Raw genomic sequence first — 24,111 nt, forward strand, 5'->3', positions numbered from 1 at the left:
GGTTACTGGACAGTAGCGTCACCTAAAAGATGTTTGTTGGTGCTACTGCGCAGTAACTCTGGTTACTGTCATTTAGTTAGTACTTGCTAATACAAATACTAAATAAACGAGCAGTAATGACTGCACAGAAGCGTTGTGTGCAGACATGCCCAGGGTCTTGGATGAAACAAAACTCCAATAAAAAGCGGCTTGTAGCCTTCATGCATCACTTTGCTCAGGGACTACTGACAGGAGTGCAAGGCTACAAATTGGATACCATTTTTCCAGAAATGGGAGATGAGCAGGAAAGTGATTACCACTGCTCCAGCATGGTTTGCATTTAGTCACTATTCAGTGCTGCTGTATATATTTCTCAATAACTGGTTAAGATACAATAGTAGAATCAAGACAGATCTTTAAGGAACAAGCATTTCGACCTCTGACATCTCCCCCAAATGTAGTTGGTCCAATAAAAGATATTACCAAACAGACAGATAACTGTCCCCACACCACAAAAAAGCCCCAGACTTGCTTCTCACAAATGCCTCTTTTGAGAAACAGAACTTGAAGCCTGCATTTCCTTTTAGCTCATGTTTTAAGGGTGCTGGTGCATGCTGCCTTCATTTCACCTTGAAACATTTGGCATGGGATTTTTTTTTTTATTTAAAAACAAAAAAACCCAAAAAAACCCAGAAAAAACTAGCTAGTCACAAGCAGGCAAGTGAGCCCAGCATGTGCATCAGACATCAACTTGGGGAGGGGGCTGTCAAAAATAAGATATCACAACCTGTTAAAATACTTTATTTAATAAAATTAATCTGATACAAATTACATAATTTCACCTAGGTGCCCTTTCACTGGAGGTGAGAACTACAAGACTGCTGGGATCAGAGGTTATTCAATCAAGTAACTGGTAAGGATTCAACAGACAAATGATCACTTGCAGGAGTGGAATTCCCCAACAGCAGCCTCAGATGTGGGTGAACTCCTGGTGGGATGATGTGCTTTTGCTCTTGAATAGCTTCTGCAGTTCAGATGGATGAGAAAAAAAAATACTGGCAGATGTCTGCAGAACCTAGTGGTCTCTGGTGGAAGAACTACGATGTAGGGGCCAAAGTCTGACCTTCCTTTCAGCAGGATACAAAAGCCTTCCTTGATATAAAGCATGCATGTGGTAAGCAGGTTTGGGGGCCTTTACCCAGCAAAAAGTGCCCCTCCAAAAGATACTGAGCTCTGGAATACTTAAGTCCAGACATTATAAGCCATTAGATACCTCCTTTTCTTTTTTCATGGCATGAGAACATGCTTCACTGTTTTTCACTCTGGTGTTTATTTTATCAGGGGATGGAAAACAGACTTTTTAAAATAAGGAAGTAGCCTGGTTAAATCCTTTCTAAAATGATAAATGGCATCACTGTTTGCTTAGTGAAATTGATTCAAGGTCTTCAAAAATTTCCACTGGCCCACCTCTAAAACGCTATTCAAGTATTTACCCCAGGTAGCTTCCGTTTCATGATTACAAGCTTTTATTCAGCAGTGTGCGCCGAGATTGCTTATAACATGTTCCACAGACTGCATGACAATGAGGTGACCAGCAGACACACCGGAATCAGTACAAGTCTGTGCCAGGGCTCAGTTGTTGAGGAGCAGGCAGCAGTGATGATGACACATTTAAGCAGAAAGTTTAGTGCACAGAATGCAAGGAAGCTGAAGAGTTGCAGAAAGAGCAGCCATTAAAGCCATTTGAAGTAGCAAAGCAGGAAAGCAGTTCACAAGCTTTCCATGGATCATGGTAAATGAAGCAGGGGGAAATGCATTTGGGGAATGTACCCTAAAAACACACTGCTCTCTCAGTAAAGCATCACAACTTCTGAACATCAATGAAAAAACAAGCTGGAAAAGTCATGAGGGAGCAGAGCCAAATGCTGTAAAACACCTTAATTCCCAAAACGGTCAGCCACTTTGAGCATGTCTACAAGTTCATTAAATGTGCCATAATGCATGAACCTTAATGCACCATAATTGGTGCTACTGTACATTAACACAGATAAATAGTTCTTGTAATGCAAATGCACAGTAGATTAATTCTACTGCACATCAGCACAGTTTTTACTAATGTGCAGTGGAATTAGTCTACTGCAACTTTAGGAGTCTTGTGTAGATCCACCCCTCAAGTGGTGAACAACAATAGTAACTATGGCCCTTATTCCAACTGGTGAGGCTTTGTAAACAATATTATAAAAAGTCTTTTAATCTTGGATGCCCTCCTAATCAAATTAGAGAACAGTGAGCATGTATGCAATTTAGGTTGGGTGTAGGGTTTAACTAAAAGCCTTCAAGTATTGCTTGCCCAATTTAAAAAAGACTTGCTAACACCAATGAGGGGTTAGCATTTGCAGTGAGAAGACCAAATCCAGCAAATATGGCTCTTAACCAGTGGTGGGCAAAAATGCAGCCCAGGGGCCAGATGCAGTCTGCCAGGGCATTCTATCCTGCCCGAGGGGCCCCTAAAAAATTTAGAAAATTACTGTTTATTTGCCATGGCTGCCTATCATGTGGCCCTTGATGGCTTGCCAGGACTCAATAAGTGGCCCTCCACTCAAAATAATTGCCTGCCCCTGCTCTTAACAAAAGGCATGATTTCACTGAATGTATACACGTAAAAGCTTGCAGGTCTGGGCCTTTCCAAAGCAAGTTGTACTCTAGAATCTTAATACCCAATTCCCACTCATTATACAAAACCACTGGGAAGTAGGGGACTCCAGGATCTGTTTTTACAATGGATGTGTCATTTAGGTTCTAACAAATATATATAAACAAAACAGTTTCAAAAGACACATTGCAACAAACTTAAAACATACTTATAAAATTCATAGGTATTTACAGGGCACAAACAAGCTCTATAAAAAAACTGTACACTACAAATATAGTATAACATATACAAAATACGAGACAGCAAACTTATTTCAATGCAGCAAAAGAAAAATGTCACTTATAAGATGACTATAATCAGGCATTTCTGTACCCGTTGTGGGGACAGGTGCAGAACAATTCATTCCCTCTTGGAAGGAAATATCCTGAAGCTGATAATGTAACAGGGAGGTTAAAGTGTTGTTCCATGGCGTAAGAGCATTTTAGCACCTACTCCTTAGCACTCTGTGTTCTGATAAAGCAAATTGCTGCCATGTGCTCCGGTGTAAGAATACTTACTTCATTGCACAGCTAATGAAGGGAAAACAAACTTTATTATTAAATCAGATTTACAACTAGCCAGGGTGCCAGTCAGGAAAGTGACTTTTAAACAACATTAAAATACATTTTAGTTTGTTTGTTTTACTTTCACAGTTCTTAAAAGCCCCTCCCCACACTTAAAGCTCCTCCTGGGGGAGAAGATACTACAAAATATGCTGTACTGTGAACTTAAAGCACACTTGCCATTCCATGCCAGCTCCATGAGGGGACATTTATTCTACATCAAGACTGCCTTTTTAGAAGTGGCTTAAGTTCAACTGCAAAAGGGACTAAGGCATGCTTAGTCCCAAGTAAGAGAGGAGCTCCCAAGTTATCAGGCTGTGTCAGGAGTTAATGTTCACTTAATCAAAAAAAGACCGAAGTCCCAGATTTCACTTGTAGGACTGACTCCTCATTTCAGTAGATACACAGCTTTTAGTAGCATCTCTGGGGTTTGGGCTGAGTGGTAATGGGCAACTGGTATCTTACCTGGGTTAGAGTGGAGTGACTAAAAGCACATGAACCCTACTGAGAGGGCAGTCTCCACTGTTTTACCATGGGCTCATCTGTACAGATTGTAAGTTATGGGTGGCAGTTTTTGCTGAGCAGAGAGGCTGTTTGCAGACATTAAACAAAACAGAACAAAAAACCAGCACTTTACTTTAAACTCAGGACACTCCCACACTGAGCCCAGCACACCTCCAAAAGAGACTGCATTAGTTGGACCCAGCTCACCTGATGTCTGTATTAAATCAGGAGCTTTAGTGGGACATTTTGGGCGCTTTTATCTAATGGCTGACTGAATCATTCTAACATTATAAAACCCAAAGTCTGTCCGTCTGTCACACTTCATTTGTGCTCCGATTGGCTGATGGAAACAGCCAGAGTGCTCCAGCATGGGGGAGCGCCATCATGATTCCGAAGCTGCACAGAGGACCGGGCAGAGGGTGGGGGAGCCGAGGCCAGCGTTGCTCCTCCCCAGCACCGCTCCTTGCGAGAGGCAGAACAGCAGCAGCATGGGGTGTTAGGTGGCGCACTCCATCCCACCCTCTCTCCCCCAATCATTCTTGATGGGCAACTGGCTAGTCTATTAGATAAAAGCACCAAAAAGCCACGCTGAAGCACCTGATCTATACAGACACTGGGGAGCTGGATTGAAATAACATGCTGCTTAGTCTAAAGTGGATTGGGGGTGGGGGGGTATTTTTTTTAGGTCTACAAGCAGACAGACACTTTGCAGAACAATTTTCCCTTTTTCCCCCCCATTGGCTTATCTAGCCAATATTAAAGAAAGCTACTTGCCCACAAAAAGGATAGAACATATCACCATTTTACCATACATCCATACTAACTTAATTATTAAAAAAGCTGATAAATCTTTTCATCACATAACCCGTGTCCATTTTTGGATCAAGTATTTCCCCTAACAGACAGGGCCTGTACTGCTAAGTTTAATTGCACAATTTCATAAAGTTCTATGCAAAGGAACCTTTGCTATTCCTAGCCACTGCTGAGCATGTTTGAGCAAGAATTTATTCAACTTTTTAGCTGTAAAGTGACATAGAAGTGCAGAGTGTTGTGTTGAAAGTTAAAAAAAAAAAAAAAAAAAAAAGGGTAACACTTCACGCTGCTACCCACAAGCTGTGGAATTATGCCTCACGCAGTTGAATTTATAGTGAAATAAAGTCTCCAGGGAATGGCATAATGCTTTCCTTTGCAGCATCAGAGTGGGTAACAACATTTTTTGCAAAAAGAGAAACTACAGATTGGATATAGTATGGGATTTGAAAAAAAGTCCTAGCTTGCATTGTTTCCTCCTTCACTGTTAGCTCTGAATCTGCCTTTTCACAAGCTGATCACTTCAGGGGTATTTATTGGTTTGGATGAGTCTGCATCTATTTAAATATAATCTTGTCATTTTTCAAACTGCTTTTTACATGATCTTACTTGATAAAGTACTTAGGCATAAATTACTCTATCTAAATGTCTAATACGTATGCTATATATAGAGGTGTACTCCTAAAATATATGGGTGGTTTTATCTTAGAGGAAGTAGCTCTTATGACATATTTATTAGACTGAACACATGGATCAAAAATAGGAAAAAAAAGCAAGCAAAAAGACAAGCATTGCAGTAAAATTCCTAGGAAGAATCCATGTTTAATTACACCATCATTCCACAGCTACAAACCAGTAACCATATTGAAATCCTCCATCTCCATAGTAAATCAATAGCAAAAATATTCCTTTACTGTCTACATATTTTTTGTTAATTGTACATTAGACCCAGAGAGTTGTGATATTGCTGTGACAAAGATAACTGCATGAAAGCTATAATGAGAACAGCATAGCTAGTCTGTTCACTATTTCTCACCAAATTGTTCCCATGTCTAAATGTGATAGTTTAACTATCAGTGTGGACTTTCGGAGTAGCGCATAAATATATACTAGAGACATTTTGTACTATCATCCTGTATCTTATTATAGTCTTGTTCTTGTATCAAGGTGTCTCTGATTATAAAGAAGTACTAGTGACTATTACTTGGAATCAGTCACACAGATAAGCAGATATGAGCAGAGAACAATTATGAGCTAAATTTTGCAGTTACCAGTTTTCACTGATTAAGTCAGGCGATTATATTCCTATAACTTTTGTGAGCAGATATGAGATTGGGCCCAAAAGAACAAACATCTTAAAGCTTCCTTCTGAAAGCCTGGCACAATTTTGACCCAGATTGGCCTCCTTCGGCCTCTGGATAGCAAAGATAACTAAAGGCTGTGGCTTCCTGATGTCAGTGCCTGTTCCTTTCAGCCCCAGCCAACAGGCTACTTAAGTGAACACAAGACAACTGTCATCCCATTAAATAGGAGAACAACCCCAACTTGTTGGGCCATTTTGCCCCAACCTTTGTTGCTGCTACAGAGGGTAGCATTGTATTTGGCTCAGCTAGCTCTTTACTTATTGGGGACTCCCCTCTGCTAGGAAAGCTGCAAGAAGAGATTCTGCAGCCAATTTCTCTTCTTCTTGCCATTGGGGAAGGACAAAGGAATGCCCCAGGCCAGAAGACCTTTCCCGTAGTCTGCAAGTCACTAAGCAGTAAGATGTGCATAACTGCCCCAAGAGCCTACAACACTGGGAAACCAAAGTGGGCAAGCAGTAGTCATGACTAACAGACAGCAGAGGGGAGTTCAGGTGAAATGTGCAGTTTGAGGTTCCCATCCCTTTCTAATCAAAGCTCACAGATGTGCATCGCAAAAAAACTTGCTCAGTTATGAAGGAAACAAGTATTTTTCATGTCATCGCTTTGCATATGTTCTGCCAGTGCTTTTATTTATGCCCCCTCTTGGGGTTGGGATCTTACTTCCTATGGTGGGGGATCGCAGCTTTGCTCCTGTAGGGACTGGCTTGCTGACAGCTAACCCTCCTGCTTTGCCTGCAAAAAGAACACAGGCATGCACCCATCAAGTTCAAGCCTTGAAGTTTAGAAATCTGGCTCACCTCCAAGGTTGACAAAAAACACTGCATTTAAGTGATGGAGGTATTATAAGGATTCCTAACAGGAGATGATTTTTTTACCATGAATCTAATATAATGACTTACCACTGTTAAAACCTAACCATACCAATAGTGTTTGGTGACCTATTAGACATGTCATAAGTCTGGTCAGAGTTCACTTCCTACCTACTTATTAGACTAGCGCAGGGGTTTTTAGTAAGTGTACCCCCCGGCAGCCCCCTTTTTAATAAGTGTACCAGAGAGGGGGCTAAGCACCAGCAGTGCAGTGTCTTGTCCTGCCCTGCTCCAGCTCTGCTCCTGTGAGGTAGCGGCACTTCATTCCTGTCCGCTTCCACATACCTGCTGGGACCTTTCAAAGTACCCCAAGGGGCATACATACCCCCAGCTGACAACCCCTGGCCTAGTGTCTCAATTCCTATTTTCCATAAGGCAGAAAGCTAGCCACTGTCACACTAAGTGAAGAACCCATGTCACTGGTGTAATTGGGAATGCTAAGAACCAAATTATTGTTGCTGTACTTCAGGCCAACTTTGCTTAAAAACACTGAGTTCAGCTGTCTTTTCTTATGGTACCTCTTAGAGACAGTTTAACTTTGTTTCACCAAGACGTGCTACTCAGAATGTGATGGTACAAGTAGACAAGAATGGGGGAGCCCAGACAGAAGTACAGACCAACAAAGTCTGAACATGCTGCTAGCAGGGTGACCCTCCCAAGAGGTTTGGAGGGAGCACTGGGGAGTACTGGTTTAAAAAAAAATGCCTTTGTACTGCAAGCAAAAAGCAGTCGGATTCTGCATTCTGAAAAAACAGGACTTAGTCTCCAATTTCTCCTCCCAATTACAAACCTTTACATTTTGACAGCTTTAGGTCAAAGTCAAAAGGGATAAATAATATAAAAGCTTATCTATTCAGTCTATCCCATTATTAGGATTAGATTGGCAACCTCTAACTATTCACTAAAAATGGTTTAAATAGAGCTGAGGTACACTGGCAGGTTAGTGTTCAGGAGTTTGTTCAAATTTTGCCTGTGCTGTACTTGTTAAGCTCCTAGCATTCCCTGGGTGGGACAGTTACAGCATAGTGCATCTTCAGGAGCATGCTACTATTTAAGACAAGATTAAATGAAGTGAGCCAGCTTCTCTCCATCAAATCAATGGATCCGCTCTTGGGTACATGGGACTTAAGTGGTGTAAGCAAGGGGCAGAATTTGCCTGCTGTGATATGTATTAGTTTTTACTAACATATTTGGAAATACATTTTTAAAATGTTTCCATATTTGATTTTTGTATCTAACAGCATGTAGTAAGGAATCATCCTGATAGCTAGAATGGAACCTTCCATTTAAAGAAACTGAACAAATTAAAGACCATAAAACAATGCCAAGGAAATACTGTACCAGGCTGCATCAGTAGGGTTTTGTTTATAGTGTGCACCCTCCGCAGATTCATTTTACAGCCATCTTTGCCCATTAGGTGAGATTTCCAAGCCTAAGATCAATTAAGCAGAATTAAAAACAGAAAAAAGTGGCAGGTCTTTCATACCACACCAGACAGCTTTTACAGCAAAACTAGGAGGCAGTAAAAGACTTTTAAGTTTGTTGAGGAAATGAAGGACAAAGTTGTTGACATTTTCTTGCTAAAGCAAATTTTAGGAATGACTCATGACCCATTGCAAAAGTGAGGTGACTTGATGCTTGGAATAGAAAAGAGTAATTTTATTCTATTGCAACCAGACAGTAATAATATCTATCAAAATGGTACCAATGTCAATATTACAAAACCCAAAAGGTAAAAAAAGGCAGGGAGCTTATGGTACTTTAATAAGCAATTAAAATTCAAAGCAGAAAAGAAACAATACGGGATCAAAGCAGAAAAACCCATTCATCCATAGACATTTTAAAATAAAGGAAAGAAAAAACAAAAAAACAAACAAGCAGGACATGGCTCCACAACTAGAATAGAGCTACAAAGTACTCAGTGATCCAGGCTGAGTACAAGTTACAGTAATTAGAAAGAACCAAAGTGTGTCACTAAATTAGATACCACATAATAACAATTTCTTGGGAATACTTGCTAAGCAGAAGTAAAAAAAAGCAAGTGAACACTTTGTGGCTTGTTTATGGAAAGCAACCGTTTAACAGCAAACGGAGCTATTTTCACAGTGGAAAGGGGCCATAACTTTCTTTTTACAATCCTGTTTCCCAAAGGAAGTTGATTTTGGATTATTCTTTTGATAACCGAGGTGAACTAAATTCATAGATGTAGGGTCAGAAGGGACCCAAGTAGATTTTCAAGTCTGACCCCCTGCCCTGGGCAGGAGAGAATACTGGGCTCATGTGACCCCAGCTAAGTAATTATCCTAAAGGGACTTAATGGTGGGGGTCTACTACAGACCACCCAACCAAAGGGAAGAGCTGGACTGCAAATTCTCGGGTCAGCTTGAGGAGGCACTTAAGGCCTATGTAGTCGTCACGGGTGATCTAAATTACCCAGACATCTGCTAGGAGAAGCAGTCAGCCAGGTTGGACCGCTTATGAAGGTTCCTCACTGAGATACAGGACTTCCACTTAACCCAGGAGGTGCACAGTTCCACCAGGGAGAATGAGCCAGCTTCTCCATTAAATCAATGCAACCACTCTGGCCCTGGTCCTGGCCACAGGCGATGATGACCTGGTGAGGGGACTCCAGGTTCTTGACCACCTGGGTGACAGTGATCATTGCCAACTGGAATTCACCATCCAATGCAGGGCGTCAAGGGCCTGCAGCAAAGCAGTAGCCCTTGACTTCAGGAGGGTCAACTTCAATGAGTTGAGATTGGTAGGCGGCACTGGGTGTCCAAGACGAGTGGTCGTTCCTTAATGAGACGATCCTTCGAGCCCAAGGGGTGACAGTCCCAACGACAATCAAAGGGCGCAAGGAGTGCTCAAAAGCCCCCTGGCTCAAACGCATTCAGGAACGCCTGAAAGCCAAAAAGGAGGTATACACCCAGTGGAAGGGAGGGGCTGTCACCAAAGAGGAATATACCTCCATCACTTGGGTCTGTAGGGGGGCTGTTAGGAAAGCTAAGGCAGATACAGAACTAGGGCTAGCATCAAGGATCAAAGACAACAAAAAGTCCTTTTTTAAATACATAGGGAGCATGAAGGTGGCACCGGGTAACGTGGGGCCCCTGCAGGATATGCGTGGCAATCTGGTGGCTGCGACGCAGGAAAAGGCAGACCTTTTTAACAATTTCTTTGCCTCCGTTTTTTTGTGCATAGACTGGGAATCCCCCACTGAGATTCAGGATGGACTCAGGAGAGACTCCACCAGGCCTAGGTCAGGGAGGACCAAGTTAGGGAACTTCTGGAGGGGCTGGACGTGTTCAAGTCAGCAGGTCCAGACACTCTCCACCCCAGGGTGCTGAGGGAATTGGCAGGGGTTAATTGAGGGGCCCTGGCACAGCTTTACGAGCACTCATGGTGTTCTGGCCAGGTGCCAGATGACTGGAAGAAGGCCAAGGTGGTCCCCATTTTCAAAAAAAGGAAGGAGGGAGGACCTGGGCAACTATAAGCCTGTTAATCTTACTTCAGTCCTGGGGAAGCTTTTTGAGAAGATTATCCAGGAGCACATCCAGGAAGGACCAGCGGGGGGGGGGGGGGGGGGGGGGGGGGGGGGGGGGCGGGGTTGATGCTCAGAGGGAACCAGCATGGGTTCATTAGAGGCAGGTCCTGTCAGACCAACCTGACTGCCTTCTACAATCAGGTCACGAAATCATCAGGTGCAGGTGTTGCAGTGGACGTAGTTTTTCTGGACTTTAGGAAGGCCTTTGACACTGTTTACCACCCCATTCTCATTAAAAAGCTAAGCGACTGTGGCATTGATGCCTACACAGTCAAATGGGTCACAAATTGGCTGATGGGCCACACCCAGAGAGTGGTGGTGGACGGGTCATATTCAACCTGGAGGGATGTGGGCAGTGGAGTCCCCCAGGGCTGGGTCCTTGGGCCCGTACTGTTCGATGTCTTTATAAGTGACTTGGACGAGGGGGTGAAAAGCACCCTGTTCAAATTTGCTGATGACACCAAGATTTGGGGCGAGGTGGGCATGCTAGAAGGGAGAGACAGGATACAGCTGGACCTGGACAGGTTACAGGGGTGGGCGAATGAGAATAAGATGGGGTTCAATACTGACAAGTGCAGGGTACTACACTTGGGCAGTAAGAACCAGCAGCATACCTATAGGCTGGGGAACTCCCTTCTCAAAAGCACAGTGGCAGAAAGAGATCTTGGAGTCATCATTGATTCCAAAATGAACGTGGGCTGCCAATGCGAGGACACTGTCAGTAGGGCCAACCGCACCTTGTTGTGCATCCACAGATGCATCACGAGCAGGTCCAAGAAGGTGATCCTCCCCCTTTATGCGACACTGGTCAGGCCACAGTTGGAGTACTGAGTCCAGTTCTAGGAGGGATATGGACAACATCAAGAGGGTCCAGAGGAGGGCCACTCGCACAATCCGGGGACAGCACAGGGCAGGCCCTATGAGAGGCGACGGGACCTGAACCTGTTCAGCCTTCACAAGAGAAGGCTGAGAGGCGACCTGGTGGCCGTTTACAAAAACTTACCAGGGAGGACCAGCAGGGAATGGAAGAGACCCTGTTACTCCTGGAGGTGCTCGGAGGAACAAGGAATAATGACCATAAGCTGTTTGAGAGTAGGTTCAGGTTAGATATCAGGAGGCACTACTTCAGTCAGGGCAGCTAGGATCTGGAACCAACTTCCAAGGGAAGTGGTGCTGGCTCCTACCTTGGGTAGGGACAGTGAATTAGTGATTGATTGATTAATTAATTAAACAGTGACTTAATATTCACTGTTTGTCAACTTGCATCAGAAAGAGGAGTTATGCTACAGAAACAATTATATATTACAAAGGTCAGGCAATCTATGAGGAATTCAGCTGCTCATCAGCAAATGTGATAAATACTTTGATATGATTATGCTTGTACATAACAAGCATCTGCTATACTTCCATCCAAAGGAAAAAACAAAATCACTGGAAGTGCATTATTTCAACCTTGGCAGTTACTCGCAGCAAACAGCAAGTGAGGCTCTACTTAGCTTCCCAAGACTCTTTCGCTAATCAGAGCTGGCTTCCCACTTTTGGAGTAGGTTTTCCTCACACCAGAAGCAAAAGTTATCAAAATTGTTATCCCAAGTGTCCTAAACATTTTTCTAGACATGACTAATCTTCTTGCAAATATTTTGGGCGGCACATGGCCACAAAGGAATGCTGTAACTGACAACTCAACAAACAGAGAGTCTTGTAATAGTTTGGTGATTTGGAAAGCTTCAAGTGCATGGGTGCTGACAACTCTCTTAGCCTATTACGAGTTTCTGGATGACAATCACTGGGAATTTTTTTCTAAATGCATTTTTTAAAAAAAAAACCATCAGCTTTGACCCCTTCTGTCACGATGATTTGGAGATTCTAGAGGTTCTGAATTCCGACAGAATGAAACAGGCCTTTCAATGATTTGAGGAAACTGCCAAGAACCAGTGGCTAGGAGGAGACCCAGATTCAAGACCACCTAAAATCAGCAGTCTATGCTATCATCATACTACAGTCACCTGTGGAGAACCTAGGTACTTTCCAGTGTGGGTATATTCAGGTAAACTAAGTATTTCAGCATTGTAAAGAACAAGATAGTTCAGTCTCACAGCAGGACTAATGAAACCAATTTGACAGTGTCTCCTACCTCCTCTCCTGGGGTGAAGTTCTCATGGCACAATGGACAATGGTTTGCCACTTTTTCTGGTTTGGCAGCTGAAAATAATTGGAAAGAGAAGTTACCAAAAAGGTAAATTACACTATCATCAATCAGCAGCAAATACAAGAGAAGGGCCTGGGCAACAAAGAACAGAAACTAATCCCTGCTGACTGCCTTGAAGAAGAGATGAAGCCAGCTACTATCCTACCTTCCACAGACCAAACAAGAGGCTGTTCAGAAGGCAGCTCTGGCTTTACACATCTTTATTCAGCAGAAACAGGATGGGAAGAGGAGAGGTGGTAGCTGATATAGATATGTCCACAGGTGGGCCAACAGTAATTAGGGCTATTTAAACTATGTAACACTCTGATGGGTTCCTGCTTGCTTTAGCCACGTGAAACATATGTATTAATAGAAGGGAGAGTAATGCAGAAAATGCAAGGAGTAATGGGGGGGGGGGGGAAAAAAAAAGTGTTCAATCCTTAGCCTCAAGTTAGGAATCCATAGTATGGCACCTTAAGAGAATGCCCAAGCTTTCCAAAGGTGCTAAGTATTGTAGTTCTCATCAACTGTACTATTCTACTTAAAGCTACTCACGATTGCAAGCCTTGCCCTTGATATGTTTAGGCAGCTCCTCTTTTGGAAGGGCCTCACTGCAGCGCTGACATTTCCCAAAGCCTTCTTTTTTATCACACTCAGTCAGCAGGTGCTCTGTCAGACTAGCTATTTCCACCACCTGCAACAGGCAAAGCACATATATGGTGGTCACAAATGGGCTTGTGTTGTGATATATTATGCAACTAAGGGTAAGACTTCCCCAAAAAACCTGAAGTGATTTTAGAGCTTAGGTTCCATTTTTTTATTTTTTATTAAAAGAGTCACTTCAGTTCAAGGGCTCCTGACAAACAGGCATTTAAAAATTACATCTTACCAATTTTAAGGTGATAAAAAACATTATTAAAAAAAGGAAACTTAAAACTTATTCCCCATGCTTAAAGGAACTTTAAGGTTACCTTTAAACTACAATCACTAGAAATTATTCACAGCCTGGACCACTGGGGCACAGTAGGAACATCTGCTCCTGAGACAACCTTTGCACAGAGTAGTTAGCAGTACAAAACCTGTCACCTGAAATCAGCTTAGCTGTGAATGGTTGAGTAAAGCAACTAAATATCCATACCAAACCACCCCACACACCACCGACAGCTGCTGAGCCAACTATATCTGTGGCCCAAAGGCTGTGTAAACTACACTTTAGGTAGCTGATGGTCCTAAACTGAGTGAGCAATTGGTGGGTGGGCGGGCAACTGACATACTAGACAACAGAAGAAAGACTAATGCTTTTGAAGCATTTGGTGCAAAATACAGCAGAAGTTCCAGGGGTGACTCCCTCCTGCCCTCCATGTACTGAACTACAGGCTGCCTCTTGCTTGCTCTTCTTTTGGCTCCATGAATCTTGTATTTTGGCTGCCCAGTTGGCTACTTCCAACAGTGGAAGTGAAAAAGGTATGCTTGGGCTAGCCAGCCCACAGCCTGATGGCTTGGACACTTTTCTGGGAATGGAAGATATGGTTTCAGTCTTCCTTGGCCTGAAGGAGGCCAAGAACCCAGGAGGTCACATGTAGTCCAACCACCTGCTCAAAGCAGGACCATCCCCAACTAGATCACTCCAGCCAGGGCTTTGTCAAGCTGGGCCTTAAAAGCCTCCAAGGATGAAGATTCCACCTCCTCTCTAGGAAACTTGTTCCAGTGCTTTATCACCCTCCTAGCAAAAGTTTTTCCTGATATCCAACCTAAACTTCCCTTGCTGCAACTTGAGACTGGTGTGCTCCTTGTTCTGTCATCTGCCACCACTGAAAACAGCTTAGTTCCATCCTCTTTAGAAACCCCCTTCAGGTGGTTAAAGGTTGCTATCAAACCCCATCTCAGCCTTCTCTTCGGCAGACTAAGTAAGCCCAGTTCCCTCAGCCTCTCCTCACCAGTCGCGTGGCCCCAGCCCCCAAACCATTTTCATTGCCCTCTGCTGGACTCTTTCCAACTTGTCCACATCCTTTTTGTAGCAGGAGGCCCAAACCTGGACATACCACTGCCGATGTGGCCTCACCTCAACTTGCTGGCACTAATGCACCCAGTATGTTGTTAGCCTTCTTGGCATCAAAGACACACTGTTGGCTCATATCCAGCTTACTGTCCACTGTGACCCCCTAGCTCATTTTCTGCAGAGCTGCTGCTTAGCCCGTTGGTCCCAAGCCTGTATTGGTGCACAGGAGTAAAGCAACTAAACATCTAAAACCAAACCACTCCACACACACAGAGCTGCTGAGGCAAGTACATCCAAGAAACGGGTTTAAATTCTATGGATGCCATTTGTGCCCCAGAGGCTGTGTAACTCAAGACTTTAAGAAGCTGATGGTCCCACTTCCTGGCTAATGGCATATCCACACAGACATCAATCTTACTGTATTCCATTTTATGGGACCAACAAGACATAATGTGGTCACCAATGGGAGCCTTTTCAAACGAGAACCAGGCAAAATTGATGCTGAAGCTGCACTTAATTGGTCTCCAGAAATTATGTGTTATGTATACTGGCACAGACCTTCCAGCATAGTGCCTGACCTGCTTGCAGTGTTCACATCTTGTTAACATTGGGCAACACTTCCAGTAATGGAGATCCAAGCCTTCCTCTGTGAAGGATTCATTCCTTTCACCACAGAAAATGCACAGACTGAAAAAGACAGGGCAAGAATAACAAATACCATGGATTAAAATCAAGAGCTAATCGAAATAGATGACTCTTCCAATTTAAAGCCATTCTGCTAAACAGTTTTTGATATAAACTCTTTCCCACACAGAATATCTGCTTTAGAGAGGGACTTAAGGCAGAATTGTAATAGCTTTACAAGTGTTAACTAAAAACATCTGCCAAAGAAAGAGACAAATACACAGCAGAGAAAGCTTGAATGGCTTATTTGCTCCCCGAACATTTAATATAGTTTCATCCTGCATCTATACCGCAACATATTGAAGAAGTTGGTCTTACAGTCTTTGCTTTGCCTGTTCTTTCTGTGGCAGTGGCAGGCCATAACACTGTGACAATTTCTTAATCTAAGCAACTCAAAACACATTCACAAATTCACACTGTATCAACTGTAAGGAGGGATATGCAATTTTACTTACTGATAATTCCCACCTCCTTATTGTTTAAATCCCAATCAGCCTTATGTTTATTTAACTGATGGCCAATAGATGTCAGTATGATTAATAACCGACTGCTCTGTATGGAAGTATTTAGGAAGCTGCTAATTCTACTTACTTATCTAAATAATTTGTAACCGAGGAATGATCATCTGAAATTTCTGTTGCTGCAGATAAGGTGGCTTTGTTTAGCTGATCACCTGAAAAATGGAAGCCAGTAAACCCAACAATCATTACTTCACAATAATTTTGGGTAAATGCTGCTTCTTCAGATCTTAGTAGCAGACTAATTGAAACTGTATTTTCCTCAGTGTCTGAAAGCAGTTTTCATAATGGGAGCATTAAAAGACAGCAGTCCTTTACACAGCAGAAAATCTGCATGTTTTCTGGGCGCATTGTTATTTTCATTCTTGCAACATACTGTTTGCAAACAGTACCCAATTAAAATACCAGTGAATACTTTGTAAATGAAATGACAGGTGATTCCACCCCAGTCTGCCCTCAACTCAAGCCAGTCTAGTTTGGTACAGCAGTCTGCCTGCCCAGGCGATGTCAACCCAATGTTAGCAATAGTCAGTATGCCAGTGGTCAATTCTCCCTTGCAGATCCTTAGTTAACTCTTTGGAGACAGATTGAGGCCATAGCTAAGGCAATGCTGTAGGAGCACTAACTCATTGTGTTCAAAGACAGTGTACTGAACATCGCATCCAGTCATCCATTAAACTTCTGTACTTCATAATTACTTCACCATCTAATAATGTCAAATTTATCTTCTCTCTTTATTTTAGGAGAAATATTTAAGTTTCACCTACCTTGATTCTTTAGCTTCTGAAAATCATTTTCTTTTTCCTATCAAACAGAAACAGAATAGTTGGCAAACTCCATCTCCAGCTGTAGCACTGGCCATTGTTTTCAAGGAAGGATGGTCAGGTAAATCCAGAAACAGTGCAGTGGGTTAACAGCAGCAAAGTAGAGCCAACACTGCATAGGTCATGGTGTGAACAGATGCCCTTTGCTCCTTTCCAAAAGGACTTCTAATCTGGGGCATTTCTAATCTAATCTGCTTCAGTAGATCTAATCCCTTCTCTCCCTTTTGAAAAGGTATGGTAATTGAAACGGTGGTTTCCAGGGAAGGATGGGAAATAGCCTTTCTATGCTGTCAGGGTGCAGTTACTTTTAGTGGGTGCCTGTACATGAGTGTGGAGGCTGGTCCGATGCGCTGTAATTACAGCACATTGGAGCAGACTTGATTAACCGAGTCTGCTGGAGTGTGCTAAGTTACCACACTCCAGCGCCTCCCACATCTCATGTATTAGCATCCCCATGCTTGAAAATGGCAGTGGGGGAACTTGGACTAAAGCTCGCTGAATATGCTTTAGTTCAAGCACCCCTGCTGCCATTTTGAAGCGCAGAGATGTTGATACACAAGACACTGTGATGCTTTAGAGTGCTCTCAGAGCCCAATGTCAGGAGGACATGTGCCAGGTTCGAACCTACTACATATAATATAGCATGATTTTGAAGCGACTTACATATGTAAAATATCCGTGCTCTTCTCTAACAGATTCACTTTAAAGCTTACAGGCACACTAAGCAGTATATCAATTATATAATTTTACGGGGATGCATTTTTTGTAGGATGTTCCCAAATACAAAGCAAAACATTATGATTTCAGACTTTTGTTTTTCTGCATCTAAAGACCATCCCTTTGTATGGGGTATGAAAGGTTAAATAGGTAATTGTTTAACCATTAAGTGCAGCGATAACTGGTTAGCTTACTACTTATCTTTTAATAGGCGCAGATGCAGTCTGGCAGAGAAATGAGGAAGGGAAGGTGCCCCAGCAGGAATCAAAAGGCAGCAGGGCAGGCAAGAGGGAGGGAGGGGCAAGGGGGACTAGTAACCATAGCTTAAGAGGAAAACAGCAAGCAACCTAATGACTCCTCAGTTAAATTCACAGGTGCTCCCTCCCTCCCAGCCCAGGGCTTCAGGTGGACTGTGTCTGGCCTTATGGTGCTCCCAACTTCATCACCTGAGCTGGCTGGAGGACACCAGACTGGTCCCCTTTTCCACTGTCCATCATGCTGCCCTCGCACCCCGTCCAGACACCCAGTGGCAGGACCTGCTCAGTGAGGGCATGGCTGGGGCACCCCAGTGGCTGAATCTATATTCCACCCTCATCCCACAAGCCACTGGGGACCTCAGCTGGTGTACGTGGTGAGCTTCATGGACACCCCAGTCTCCTACCCCTCCTGCAGGCAAAGGGAGAGCCTGGCGCACATGACCCTCAAGTGTGTCAGGCTGCAGCCCCTTCGCCTCCACCTCCAGAACCTCCTCTTGAGGTTCTGGTTGAATTTCACCCCCCACCTTTTTGTTTTTGGTCATCCCATCCATGGCCACACCAAATCCCAGGACCTCCTGGTCAACCTCTTCCTGGCCCTGGCCAAAGCAGGCCTTGTACTTGACCAGGAAGGAGGCTCTGGCTCGGGAGGTGCCTGGAGTCTGCGAGGCCGCTTTTCACTCGTTTGTCTGTGCACGTTTCCGGGCAGAGTACCACTGGGTGGCGTCCACCGGCTCTGTGGATGCCCTCGTGGACCAGTGGGTGTGGCTCAGGGGGCTCTGCTCGGTGTCCCCTTCAGGTGCACTTATTTTCATGTTTTGACCTTTTGACCCACACAACACTCCTATCCTGTTTTTTTCATTAGTTGTCCCAAGTATCTTGTTGCATCATCCATTGGCCCCATACAATAGGGGCTATTAGTTAGCCGTGTGGGCCTCAGGGCCAACGATAATTGGGTGATACAAACAGTAAAATGGACTGTGTTGTCCAACTGGGCATGCCTCCTCCCCCCCTCCAAGGGTGAACACTGGTCCCTAATTGGGTGAGACAGTCCTGGAATGGGATCATCAAGCCCTGGTCCCAGGCTGCATGACTCTGGGACAGATTTGTCCCGAATTCACAGCATTGTGCAGGGATCTGGGTTTGCCTCCCTGCAGCCTGCAAGGGGAATGGCATGGAATTCTGCTGCCCACTGCTGGGGGCAGGGCAGCAGGGCAGGAAGCCTGCATCCGCTGCTGCCCTACTTTGCTCCACCATTGCTGCAGGTGGGAAGGCATTTATCCCACCTTTACATTTTCAAAAGGTGGTCACTCTACCTTCTCATCCCAGTTAAAGGGCCCCCAGGAGCTGGGAGTGGCTCCCAGCAGCAGCTGTGTCTGAGCTTCTGTGTTATTAGTTAAATTGTTTAGCTGATATAATTAGAGGGGGTTAAAAAGAACATTTTTAAACAATATTTATATCCCTAGACCTCTGCTGAATTTCACTTGTACTTCTTGTAGCAATATCATTACAGATCATTTCTGTTCAGAATCTCTGATGAAAGAGGAACTGACCTTTCCAGCCTGAACTTCTGCCTGAATCTCCTTCAGTGCTGCCAGCTGTCCCTGCAACACCTTAATTTGTTCCTTCTTCTGTTTCTCTGCTTCTTCTGTGGCTGCCTTTTTTTGTGCCTATTAAGAAATGCTCTTTCAGTGATAGTAGTTTTTTAATGCTCTCAGAGAGGAGGTAGATACAAGAAAGCAAATTACTAAATTTCAGAAAAATAACCTGTGTATTTTTCCATTACGCTTTACGTTTGATGCTGATATATTATCAGCCATATAAAATGGCATCCTACAATGCATTTATTATGCAAATACTGTAAATATAAAAAAAATCAGCATTAAGCCTTACCCGTTTCACAGCCAGTACAGCTGCAAATTCAATATATGGCTCTATCAAAATGCTGCTGAATGCATATTTTCAACAGATTTGTTACTTACTTTAATTTCAGCCTCAGTAAGTTTGCCATCTATTTTAGTAAATCCATCAAAGAGTGTTTTATAAAGCACATTCTTGCGTGTATTGGCATCATCTGGTGGAAGATAGTTTAATATAACGGTCCGATGCTGCCTGTACATGCCAAAGATAATCCGTAATGCTGTATCACGTACTTCATACACTCTATGCTCCAAAGCACCTGTTGCAAACTGAAACAATAAGGTTATTCTAACTTTTTCTAAGGGCTGAACTGGTCTCCATTGTTCCCAAGTCTGGGGGAAGACCACCTACCCTGGCCACCCCATTTTCAGCATGCGCTAGGTATCATTCAGTCTGATCAAGATCTGTCCCTTAATCTAAAGCAATTACACCATTATGGGGAAGTATTGCAGTTACGAAGCCATGCACACATGCTCTTTCAAATTCTCTCTTTCCTTTATAGTTTCTTTCCTTTGCATTGTGCATCCTCACAAGGTGGTTTGCTGCTAGCTCAGGTTCTTGTTAACTGCACCAGGCATTTAAAAGAGTTAGACATGCGGAAGAAAAATAAATACTTAAAACACTGTAGATTCTGATGCCTACCCTCATGATGTTGTCAACAGTAAACCCAGAATTTTCAGTTCCCAAATTTTTCAAGAGGCGTTCCACTAATTCAACCTGACTCATTGCTAGATGTGTAGGGGAATTTGGTTTCAATGGATGGACCAAATGAATTGGAATAATCTGAAGGGGTTTAACTTCATTACATAGTGCCATTTCCTGCAAGGAAAAAGAAGAAAAAAAACACCAAGACATTAGATGAAAATTTTTTGTAGAGTTATGTTTTTCAAGAGCTTTAAAAATCAAAAAAAAAAAAAAAAATAAAATTCTTTAGTTCAGCTGAAACAAACTTTTCAGAACATGTAGATAGCGACTGGCCATTTTAACAGTCAGCTATTTACAACAGCTGTAAAGAGGGGGGCAAAAAGATGTTTTGATCTGGTTGCTGATAACAGACAAGGGCAAAGTAGTGCAGCCACTGAAAACCACGCATCACTGTAAATCACCAAGTAAGCAAACAATTTGAAAGTTAGCTTAAGACCATTTGATACGACATTTTTCTTTTTTTTAAATTAGCTAATGTGAAATCAAGAATTTCCTTAAAAAATAAAAAATGAAAATACCACTGTGGTGGTACCTCCAGACTATTCTCAGATGTACATTTCAGAGATGCATACTGTTTCACTGTTTCTCATTTTACTTAAAAATTGGTCCCCCCAGGCTGAACTATCTGTGTGTAAGATGCTCGCTGTTTGAATGCTACGCAATACCTACTTTGTATGTGCAGCACTGTGGCCATTTGAATACGTTTAAAGGAAAAGAAGACGCATCAACTTCTATGCCTCATTTTTAATAGGCTAGGTTCGGATTTTGATTATGCTTGTGTAATTACATAAAAATAAATACATATCTGCCTCCTACAGATCATAACAAGTCGTGTAAAGAAACCTCCACTAAGTCACAGCTTCTACTCTAAATACTGCTTATATTCTAGTAAGATTATTTAAAATCTTTTTTTCACGTGATAATACAGAGTAAATATTTTCATCCTGCTCCAAGCCAAGTATTGTATGTTTACAGTAATAATTTGTAACGGTTTCCTCATTTCAAGTATACAATTATAAATCTAGTGTACATGAAAAAAGCGGTATTCATAAACTCATCAGTACCCTTTGGGGTTATGGTGACAAGCCAGAGCTGTTTGCATATAATCCCTATCAAAAATCTAAAAAGTCTTCAATGAAAGAAAACACCGCCCCCCCAGGTGTGGACAATTCAGTGATAAATAACCTAAAGCCAGTGACTCACCTTGTGCCATTCTGCGTATACATATGTATTAATAGAATCTCAAAATTACTATTCCTGTCCCAAGTTCTGCTGGAAAATAGTCTGTAATCTTCCATCTGTCATTCAGTGTAAAACAAGGAATGGATTATCTGTTTTAATGGGCATCCGATTTAGCTTTGCTAAATTCGATATTTACATCACTGGCTTATTTCAAATTCAGTTTTTCCCTTTACTTTTTACTGAACCCACCTCAAAATGACTCCCTTAAATTCAAAGAGGTAAATTCACTTTCCACCAGTTGAAGACTATATTGTTTTTCTTTCAATTAAAAATGCATCCACATGGGGGAAAAAAAAAAAATGGACAGGGGAAGGCTGGGGGGTAGAAACAGGAAGATTGCCTATCAAGGTGCTTCTAGAATTCCCATTGCTGCAGGACCCTGAAAATGAATAAGGGTTGACAGACCAAACTGTGAACAAACTACATCTGCAGACGCAGATGAAAGCTAGCAGATTCTGCCTGGCATTCTTCTCCACATCATAACGGAGTGTTGAGTACTGGCATAGAGATTGAGAGGCAGCCAAATCAAAGAAGTTGGTTAGTTCTGACTGCTGCAAGGTCAATGGTTATTATTTCCCTAGTCTGAATGCAGCTCCTGAGTTCAGGTGTCCACCTTCACAGCTCTTATTGACTGACAGCATCAGGATAATACTAGATATGCTGATGTTCCATTCAGTAGTGTGTGTACTAGATCAGGCACTGGATACATCTGCTGCAGAACATCATGCTGAACAAACAAGCAGTTGCATTTTGTACCACCTTGAATTTCCTAATGCCATTTAGTTCATTACAAGATATAAGGTGTTTCAGTAATCCAGCCTGTGCAGTTCACCGGGGTAGATCAGCACCTGAAAGACTGGGTTACAACCTTCTGGCTGGCCAAACATACAATAGTTTTGCACTGCCTTGACCATTTGTACAACCAAGAACAAGACCAGGTCTTTGACCCACAGGGCTGTTATGGAATAGGTAAGTTTCTTACATAGCAGAACTGTAAAAGTTTTTTTTTTATTCATGGGAAAGGAAATTACTGAAACTCCTTTACTGGTATTAGTAGAATTTGATGGGCCCCACCACTTCTCTAATAGTTGTGTCAGTAACCTCAATTACACCCCTCTCTAAGCAAAATGTTTTGCCTGCTATTTCTTGACCTCAATGCATGCTTGACATCCAACCTTTAAACTCAATCAATTTTCTCAAATGTAGTATCAGGAGTTATTTTATGTACATTTTCATTCTGTTCATACTAAGCTTAATTTCCACTTAAAATGCCTCTATGCAAAGGCAGTCATACCTCCAAGTACAGATTTCCTATCGCCGATGGTCTATGAACAGCTTCAAATGTGTATCGGATGGCAAAATTTGGTCTTTAGCACAGCTACCCTGTGAGCATATTACATTGCCTGTAGTACCAAGATAACGGCAGTAGCGCCATAAAAATTCAGGACTTCTTACCTAACCATAATAACAAAGTTAATATAGATCTCTCTAAATCACAGTTGCCACTAATAAAACACTACAAGGCTGGAAGGGACCACCAGAAGAAGTCATCTGGTCCAACCCTTGCTTGAAGCAGAATCATCCCTATCCAAACCATCCTATAGAAACCATATTCTAAAAACTCTACAAAAGACTACCAACAACTCTGGCACAACTTAGACCTAACATCTAACCTGTCACAGGTAAAGCAGGGGAACTTCCTGCTTCCATTAAATCTTGCAGGGGCGGGGAGGGGGAGGGCGGTGCAGGGTGTGTGCATGGCCCGCTATCTGGGGTATCTTGAGCATATATTGACACTATTTCATAGACACACTAATGCTCTTCCTGTGTTATGTGGAAAGGCCTATGAATAAAATACATTTAACTCCTGACTGAATAAGGCTGTGGACCACAAAGAGCAGCAAGAGGGGCCAAGTATAGTAGCTTTTCTACCACAACACTTAAATTGCAACATAATATAGCTAAACAGCCAAATCACACGCAAATACTATTGTAATCTGACTGCATAAAAAAAGATACAGGGTCAGACACATCCAACATTCCTGTTACCCTAAAAAAATATTCTGCCTTGATTATGGCTGTGTGCCAATTTTCCCATGCAAACCCATTACAAATTATCATCACAGCCTACACCAAAAGTAGCCTTTGGTTCAAACAGAGGGGAAACAACTCCTCTGAGAATGGTAAGAGGATGTGGATGTGGCAACACTGTAAAGTTCTTATATGGGGCAACTTAGTTTCATAGATTCTGTTAGAAACCAGACAAACAACTGGCAATTCCCCAACAACTCCACAGATGTGACAACTTGCAGTTCCACAAACAATTATTTCACTTGCTTTCAGTGACAGCAAACAACATGACATTGAATCTACCAGCATCATTCCACATTTTTTTCCTTGCAAAACTGCCACCAGCTTTAATGGAAGTTAAATTTCTCTCAAGAATACAGCAGCAGAACTTATTTAAATACTCCGTTTTTATTACTCAGTATGCAATTAAGTCACCCACTGTTACAAGATATATTTTAGGGTTCAGTCTCATGAGGTATTGAGCACCCTGAAACCAAATGGCACTGAAAGAAGCGAGTACCTTTTCAGGATTACTTCTTGACACAAATGGAACCTATAACTCCATGAAAGAAAGTCTGCATTAAAAATCAAGAACAGACTATTCTCATATAATAAAAGCCTTACCACTTCCGTCTGTCCGTAATGCTCTGGGCCAACTGCAC

The 24,111-nt window shown here is 42.7% G+C and overlaps 1 protein-coding gene across 6 annotated transcripts in view; it reads right to left on the minus strand.

Moving 5' to 3' along the window:
* Positions 1–764: 764 nt before the first annotated feature.
* The window catches only part of CEP104 (centrosomal protein 104), a 41,159-nt gene continuing 17,812 nt past the window's right edge, over positions 765–24,111 (minus strand). For 3 of the 6 annotated variants that reach the window (XM_090024819.1, XM_090024815.1, XM_090024817.1), the window contains 10 exons: positions 20,075–20,251; positions 19,495–19,701; positions 19,066–19,182; positions 16,485–16,521; positions 15,791–15,872; positions 15,094–15,202; positions 13,072–13,210; positions 12,463–12,530; positions 8,123–8,213; positions 765–6,644 (listed from right to left, as the gene is read on the minus strand). In XM_090024819.1, the coding sequence (XP_089880945.1) occupies positions 6,508–6,644; positions 8,123–8,213; positions 12,463–12,530; positions 13,072–13,210; positions 15,094–15,202; positions 15,791–15,872; positions 16,485–16,521; positions 19,066–19,182; positions 19,495–19,701; positions 20,075–20,251 (1,164 nt within the window). In that variant the 3' untranslated portion in view covers positions 765–6,507. The other 3 variants (XM_090024816.1, XM_090024818.1, XM_090024820.1) reach the window with 3 other exon arrangements.

This window comes from Crocodylus siamensis, chromosome 12, assembly GCF_052110815.1.
Source record: "Crocodylus siamensis isolate JL-2025a chromosome 12, ASM5211081v1, whole genome shotgun sequence".
Lineage (NCBI taxonomy): Eukaryota > Metazoa > Chordata > Crocodylia > Crocodylidae > Crocodylus > Crocodylus siamensis.